General features: G+C 40.0%; 1 protein-coding gene across 1 annotated transcript; it reads right to left on the reverse strand.

Annotated features, from left to right (window-relative positions):
• Window positions 1-372: 372 nt before the first annotated feature.
• On the reverse strand, window positions 373-7,960 carry LOC108679950 (microfibril-associated glycoprotein 4-like). Its single transcript, XM_018168697.2, has 5 exons — window positions 7,496-7,960; window positions 3,756-3,984; window positions 3,398-3,500; window positions 2,709-2,839; window positions 373-1,807 (listed from the first exon to the last, which is right to left on the reverse strand). Exons 1-5 carry the CDS (start codon window positions 7,916-7,918, stop codon window positions 1,620-1,622), a joined length of 1,074 nt encoding a protein of 357 aa, XP_018024186.1. The 5' UTR covers window positions 7,919-7,960; the 3' UTR covers window positions 373-1,619.
• Between the last annotated feature and the right edge of the window lie 973 nt (window positions 7,961-8,933).

An 8,933-nucleotide genomic window follows, 5' to 3' on the forward strand; every position in this document is an offset into this window, starting at 1 on the left:
TGAAGCATGCGCATACATACGGTTTGTTTTGCTGCGATAGACGCACCTTTTCCACATCTACAAATGAGATCAGAAAACAAAAAGCAATTTTTTCCAATTTTTGGGCTATACCCCCCTTAAATAATTCAAAGTCATCGGTCATTTGACCATTAAATATTTGTAATTCTAATTCAGAATTGTCTCTAGTAAAGTCCAAATGCTTTTTGCACAATTAACATTTTCCATTCAGGCATTTAAGCTCTTTATGAATTCTGTCTACAGACGTGAATACTGGCGCCAATGTAGAAAATTTCTCGGAGAAATCCGGGATGCTGTCTTGAGTATTCCTTTGCTGGATGTTTGATAGGCAAATGAAAATATTTAGTGTCTTGATTGTAGTTCATTTTCCTACTAAAATTGCGCAACTGTTAAACCTAATCTCAAACCTATTCTTCTCACTTTACAAAGCATCAAATCCTTCCCATATTCTTGCTATTTTCCAACCTTTCAAAGCAATTTCTGCTCATTTATGATAAAGTAATTCATCCAAACTGCGTCAACCACATTGGGCCTTTAAACCCAAATTGATGTAATTCAATAAAATGCCTTGCAGTGTTCATTGATGGCACTGATTATTCAACAATATATAATTAAAATTGATTTATTTTACAGTATCAAGCAATAACGTTCACGAGACCTCCGACGACCTATCCTTTCTACGTCACTATGACGTCACGATGACGTCACCAAAACTCAATATTTCAATGAGCAGCCTGACCCCAAGCCTGGGTTGCGGAGTGACCACTGAGCGCCCTACATTCTTGGATCCAATTTCACTTAATCAATTTAGGATTCATAATTTGAAAAATAGAACCACTCAATCAAACTTGTAGCCGCAGCTAATTAATTTAGAGATTATGTACTTCGAAATGCCCATTTGGCAACACTTACTGGAGTAAGCAATTTACGGACACGTATCTCCGTCGGCCACTTTTACTCTGTCCGCGACCAGGGTCGCTTTACCTGTTCAGTGTTCCTAGTTCATATTCCTTTTGTGTATTTTCTGGTGTATTTATTCAGATTCTCTGATTATTATGTGTCTTTGGGGGGCGGTAGGAATTCACTAGGGAGCCAAGGGGGCGCCAGCCTGCAAAAGTTTGGGAACCACTGTCCTAGAGCATGCCCTTAAACTTATCCTACACGTCCTAGAGCATGGCCTAAATGTCCCGCATGTACTAGTGCATGTCCTAAATGTCCTACATGTCATAAAGAACGTTCTAAACGTCCTGCATATTCTAAAACATATCAGAAATGTCCTATATGTCTATGATCAAGCCTGTCCTACGTGTGCGGGGCATGTATTTCTCTACCTAAAGAGAGTTTCCCGCAGTCCTAATGCACGTTTGACCTATCTTAGAGAATTTACTGGATATCCTAGATCATGTCCTACATGTCTCAGAAAATGCCCTAGATGACCTGGAGCATGTTTTGCTTGTCTTAGAGCATGCCCTACATGTCCTACAGGACTTCCTGCATGTCCTAGAGCATACCCTACATGCCCTACAGGACTTCACATATCATATAGAGCACTTCCTGCATGTCCTCGAGGATATTCTACATGATCTAGCATATTGTACATATTAATCCTTTGGTCTGACCATGAGGGCGAGTTGAGTGACTTGCGTCTGGTTGACAACATTCCAGGCCAAGAACTTTCCACCGGTCACCTCGGCAGGTTTGTCGCCGCCGTACACGCCTGTAGGGTTCGCATCATAGCAGAAGTGGTACCACCAGCCGCCGCCACCGTACTTCTCTGAACAGCTTACGGCTGAAGAATCGAGAATGCATTTAGTTAATCCGACTTGGACATCACAGTTAAGTAACTGACATTCAAAGTCACTTCGATACAAATTGTTAAAAAAATTTTGTTATATTCTTAAGTTAGAATAGAATCCTACGTTTATTATTGATAAACCCTTTTATTTTTAGGAATTTATTTGTTTTGAAAAAGAGCAAGTCAAGACACGGCGGTTTATCTATAGTTACGACTCAGTGAAATTCATGGCACGAAGTTGAATGAAGTTTTTTTGCACTGAATCATGATGAGTTTTACTACAGATATTTTGACGATGTTCTGCAGTTTACTTCAGTGAAATGTAATGCGGCAAACAGACACTGATCCTGACGTCCTCTTACGTCATGTGTGCGTCATGGACGTTATAATAAGACTTTTTTCGTGAGTTCTCTTCACTGATGTTGTGAGTTTTTTAAGCTTAAAATGAAGATCATGTTCATTTAAAATAATAAATTTATATCTATTTCTTAAATTAAACTGCATATAAATCATAGAGTGAAAAAGGGTTGAATAATTGTGCCCTGCAAATTCATCGTTGACCTCGCCATATATGAAGCACGGATTTTTTAACCTGGGAACTTCAAAATGCACAATACACTAGCGATCATTACCAGTACCTGATACCTTTACAATGCACAATACACTAGCGATCATTACCAGTACCTGATACCTTCACAATGCACAATACACTAGCGATCATTACCAGTACCCGATACCTCCACAATGCACAATACACTAGCAATCATTACCAGTACCCGATACCTTCACAATTAGGTTCCTATCTCGTCTTTTCAGTGCCTGCACTCACGCAGTAGCGCTGGTGTCTGAGAGTATGAGAGATAGTATAAGACAACCTGACTTTGCTCGATCTCACCGCCTGGAAAACGATCACGATCGATGGTCGAGAACTGCATGCCGTCGTGGTTGGTGAGAGGGTCGCCCGCAGAGCTGCTTACGTTGTCGTAGCCGCCGACCCTCAGTGTGTAATTTTTACCGCCTTCCACTCTGGTGGATCAAATTACACGCATAATGCCCTATGAAGAATATTGGTCTGGATAACTTAACGATTTTTTCTGTGTAAAGCTCACATTTGATGTATTTAAAACTGATAGGCTTGATGGTATAACTCTGATTCATGCGAATCTACAAAAATTCAGTCATTACAAATTTGAACGAAATTTACAAATGTAAAAATTCCCTCTGTACCCCAACACTCCCTCTGTACCACAACACTTCTTCTGTACCCCGACACTCCTTCCGTACCCCAACACTCCCCCTGTACCCCAACACTCGCTCTGCACCCCAACACTCCCTCTGTGCCCAACACACCCTCTGTGCTTGTGTGGTGTACCACAACACTCCCTCTGTACCTCAACACCCCTCTATACCCCAATACTCCCTCTGTACCCCAACACTTCCTCTGTACCCCAACACTCCCTCTGTACCCCAACACTCCCTCTGTACCCCAACACTCCCTCTGTACCCCAACACTCCCTGTTTCCCCCAACACTCCCTCTGTACAACAACACTCCCTCTAAGCTACAACCACGGGGCATGACTCACTTGAAGTCCAGGTAGCGGCTGCTGGTGCGGTTTACTCCTCGGACGATCACAGCCAGCATCTCGTGAGTTTTCGTGGTCGTCAGGAGATGCAAGTTTTCCAAGCCTGAACAGTCGGAGTCGGTATTATAAAATTTGACAGCTAAGTTATCCATGTATGCGCTACTCGTATCTACATTTCTGGAAACGAGAATCTTAAGGTTAATATTCAGAACCGGTTACGCTCAGATAGAATATCTTAATAATTTCCAATAAGAGCGGAAATCTACATTATAAAAAAATGCAATTTGATCGTCTATACAGAATGTTTCCACACTTCGAATTACACAATAAACGTTAGTAAACGTGAGCCCAGTGTTACCCAGCCAGTATTCGCCACTGGGACTGCCGAATCCTTCTTCGTATTCCTTGAAGGTTCGACTGAAGTTGAGTTGAGGCTCCTGCTTCTGGCGCCGCAGGAAGACCGTCCAGCCGCCGCCGTCCGTCGTCTGGTCGCAGTAAACTTGGACGGCAGCGCCGCTGGGGTAGATGGTGTACACGCCCGATGTCTTCTCCGGCCGCTCCGAACAATGCGCGGGAGTGAACGGCGCCTGGAAAAGTGAATAATTAGCAAAATCGTCATTTATTTCGTTTCTACGAGTTGGATTCAACATTTTGATCAACTCAATTCGGTTGCCTAGTCTTAAAAATTTGATTTCGCCTCTAAGACAAACCTACATGCAAACTTTATCAAAAATATGCATAGTTGAAATATTCTCGAATAATTACTTTAGTTAACCAATGCATTCACATTTAATGCGCCGAAACTAAGCTGCCTAGGCTTGAGGTGACCTTGCTGGCCTTATTGGTCTCTGTATAGCTGAAGAATTGAATACTGATACAATTTTCCGAATAATGGCATTGATTATGAGGAACGAATCAGTAGTTTACTGTCACTTCCAGTGCGGGTGCGACGTGAAGTATTCGAAAGATCCCTTCAGTTTTGGACAGAATCGTTGTTAGGAGCAGCGAGACCTGCCCGATCTTTGCCTATTCTAGCTGCTGTTGCTGCGATTGGCGCATCAGCTGTGCTACGCTTAAAGGGGTCACTCCTGAAAATCGAAATAAATTCGCATTCTGCGTTTTTTACTTCCTTTTATAGGGGAACTGTTAAAAAGCAACTGCCAAAAACAGAAATAAAATATCTGAAAGAGTTTTTTTTCGTGAAGTCGTCTTTAACTTTTACAAAATAAACATTTCTTAACCATTGTTTATGAAGAGTCCTTCAGTTAAATATGCATTTATATATATTTATCCACGTTAATCGAATCGTTTTTAGGCTTACCTATTATGTAGGTACGGTGAAGACGTGTCGAACGAAACTAACTTTGTACGTTTGGGGCTTTAGTTTTTGCATTAGACCGTTATAAACTTTTATAAGAAGACCATCTTATAACAATATTTAAAAAAATTTATTTAAAAAATGGTATTCATAGGTCATTATTTGCGTTATTGAAGTGTGTTTGCACTCGTTTTGAAGCAGCAAACAAGACGCGTTCAATAATGCAAATATCATGGATGTACTCGTACATGCAATACTTACGTATACGCATGCAATACGTACATGCAATACTTAATACGTAACGGCAATACATGCGTAATGACGTTTTGGATTTTTATAAAATTACCATTTTATGTAAATAAACAGGTCAGAAAAACACATTTATAGCTTTATAGCGTTAAACTGGACAAAAATAGGTCTGATGACGCGAGATGGTATCCTCATTACAATCAATTGGCAATGGAAAAGCTTGGGCTACAGAATCAAGCATTTTTTAAAGAACATTTTATTTTTTAATAAATTTTACTCATTTGGATTCTCTGAACAGTTGAAGTTAGGAAAAAGCATTTTGAAAATCTCCTGCTATGATTTTCAAGCTAAAACATCGAGAGACATATCATTCGATTCGTAAAGACCATATCTAGCGACTATTGAAGCCCTTTCTCCATTTTTTACTTAATTTTTTTGTGCGACTCTTATTTAATTTTTTATTGTCCCATTTCCTCCCCTCCCCCCCCCACCCTAAAAGTTTCTTTCAATATATAATCTAAACCATGTAAAAAAACGGAAAATGGGCTCCAAGAGTCGCTAAATATTGTGTCTACAAATCGAATGTCTCTTGATGTTGTAGCTCGCACATTGAAGGAGATTTGCCGTTTTCTAAGCATTTCGCGTTTTCTTTCAATTTTTCCAAAAATTCAGAGGCGCAAAATGTTTTTCTTATAATGATTTAGACAAGCATTCTAAGCTTCAGAAAGATCGGTCATTTAGTTAAGAGGATAATTTTGAGGGGAGATTCTTCCACTTAAACTTAATTCGTGACGAGTAGTGTTTTATATTTGTTTACATTCATCATCCATGTCATAGTTAGAATAGTTTCACAGTTCTAGTAAAATTCTACTTTCTCTTGACAGAGTAAAGTTGTGCTGGGATAAATCCCAGCATTAGCATTATTATTAGTTTTAGTTTTGATATTTTTTAGTATCCGCGTACACGGACATGCGCGTTCCGGGTTATTCGAAATTTTTGGCGGTTGGAGAAGCGTCGATGGGTCCCCTGTTACCGACACAAACAACGATGTGACACGTAGAGATACTAAAATAGTAAGTAATTTTATCGTTACTAATTTGTTCATGTTGTAACAGTGTACTCATAGTAACTGTCTGCAATACGACTCTGTGAAATCGTTTCTTGCAACATTAAATTGATAGTGTGCATGGCCCGTAGCTCAACTTGTCCTACAGGCTATATGCAGTATTACTTAGCATATGTGACCTGTATTTTTAGCGCATTTTCTCATTTATGAAAAAAATGCACTATTGTGCTCGCCATGTCCGTCTGTCTGTCTGTCTGTCTGTCCGTCTGTCCGTCCGTCTGTCCGTGACCTCAAGTTTTCGTCGACGAGAAAATGCGCTCTCTGTCACTCACTGCAGTGAGTACTGAGTTCTGGTGTTCATGACTCTCAGTTAACATGAAGTTTCTCTCAGATAACATGAATATGAGTTAGTCACTTTCTAATAACTTTGCATCATTTTCATGTGTTATTTTACCTGATTTATCAGTAATATGAGCAGGGATGTTCAAGCATTTTTTACTGTAACATGATTTTTTATCTCATCATAACGCGCGGCCTGAATACTATAAGCCGCACCGTTGAATCCAGTTAAACTCTCCTGGATGATCTTGATATATTGTCAATTATTAACAGTTATTGCCCCATTTATAACGTGTGTTTGTTTTTTCAACTGATTCTCTGGCTTACTGCAATATCAAAGTGATTGTGCCAATTAATCAAACTGGATTTATGAATCAATTACTATTTTAAAATTCCTTTGTAACGTAACCTTGCTGTTTGTACTGTATAACACTGAGCTGAACTTTTCCTTCACAAAATATTTTCATGTTGCCGCCTAGATAGAATTCTGAATAATCCTAAAGCGTCATGAATTGCTCAGTCGTTGCCGACTAGCGTTCATAAGAATTACTCTTAACACTAATGTAAGTTCTGCCTTCTTACTGTACTCTGTTTTTGCAGAGCACGTCATGTGAAGATGGACTGAATATCAGAAGTACAGTAAGACTAAGAACATCTGTATTTCATTGACCGACCCATCTGCGGCCTCTGGCAATGAGGCCGAGACAAAAGTAGATTCTAGAGTATCACCGGAAGAGTTTATGCAGGGAGACTAGGGCACTCCATTTCAGTAACTTTAAGATTGTGTCACGCTGTGATTATTAACTTGCATCTTGAAATTACTCGTTGAATTTTGAATTTATATATTGATTAAAATCCAGTATTTTTACTGATTATTTTTTCTGCACCTTTATTTGTATTCATGTGCGGTATAACTGATCCGGCATTTTAAAAATAAAGAAGTAGAGAAAGAAATCAAAGTTCGAAGATGTCGCCATTGAATTGTTCCTGCCTTGCTAGTATTTAGTTGATCATGAAATTCTGCCCATCTTATTTAAAAATTATTACCAGTTAAAGGACTGTAGGACGCCTGTAATATGAAAATGAACGTATGAAAATAATTTTACAAAATAGTTGAATATTTTACCATCGCTGGAGTAGCGTCAACGCGGGGCGGGGCAGACTCGCCACCTTCTACGATGCACCGCCGATAAGCCATCAGGTCTTCTACCACATTCACAACTGACGACTTCTTCTTCTCGGTGCCGCTGGTTTCAGTCCTCAAAACATCAGCAAGTTCCTGAAGTTCCTCGTAAGTTCGTTGTTGCTGCGGGGTAAACTTATCGACGCTGATATCGCCTTCGCTACGAGGATTGCCAATGACGTCCAGCGCGGTTACGACGCTGGCAAGACATTGATTAACGGCACCAATGGACGGTGAGCGTTGCTGTGCGGCAGTTTGGCCATCGGCCTTTGCTAAAATAAGTACAGTCGACCACAGAATGTGCCTACTCATTACAGTAGACAGCAGAATGTTCAGAAACGCAAGACGATCCCTTTGCAAATACATCCTGTATCTGTGCACTCGAAAACCACTGCAGTACTTCTAGGAGTTCTAACCCAGCACTGAAGGATATCTCCTTTTGCAACTCGGGTACTGGTCGAGGCAGGATTTTCATGCGAGATAACCTATGGCCAACATCCGACGAAAGCCTGCACATGAGCCAATTATATTATCAGTGATGTAGACTTTTCCTGTATGTATCATTCATGCGTAAGAGAATCTATGTATAGTGAAAATCCGGTATATTGAATCCATGAATACTCGGTGAAAAAAATTTCATTTTCAATACAAAAAATAATGGAATGCACAATAGTGCTCACTTTGAAAGTTTTGTTCAACAACGGAAGCACACAATATGGCCTAAAATGGGAAAACATTATCGAATGGTTCGTAAAAACATACATTTATCGGCGTCCGGCTCATGCCCTGATAGCGACTTCAGGGATCCAGAGACGTTCAATCTAGAGCGAGGTGAGGGTATTATGGCATCCTGTTTACAATTTTATGTAAAGTTTTGTAAAGATCTGCAACTAATGCTAAATTAAAAGCTGTCAAGGTACACAGGGGTTAGGGGGATGCTAGATTTAGAATACGAGTTCGAATCAAGTTTTATCGTTTACGGATACAGAGCTTGTGATGAATTTTTTATATAAGAGCAAATTTATCTGACCAGGTGTACACAGAACACAAGCTATTTCTTTAGAGGATTAATTCAAGAAGTTAGGATGGTTGCCAGCCATGATGCTACAGTTTCAATGTTGATTACACTGCCATACTGACTGAGTGAAGCATGTTAATGTTAACATGAACTTGCTGCGTCAATATTTTTAGCTGCTTGTCCCCCCTTGTCTAACGCCTTGTCTTTAGCCTTGTCTACCGACTTGTCTTTCGCCTTGTCTCCCCCTGTCTACCGCCTTGTCTATGGCCTTGTCTGCCACCTTGAACTGAACGCTTTGGGACGCCCAGCACATTTTAATAACAGTATTCCATTAGTGGTTGTATTTTAAAGTTAATGTTCGTG

This window comes from Hyalella azteca, unplaced genomic scaffold, assembly GCF_000764305.2.
Source record: "Hyalella azteca isolate HAZT.00-mixed unplaced genomic scaffold, Hazt_2.0.2 contig4389, whole genome shotgun sequence".
Taxonomy (NCBI): Eukaryota; Metazoa; Arthropoda; class Malacostraca; order Amphipoda; family Hyalellidae; genus Hyalella; species Hyalella azteca.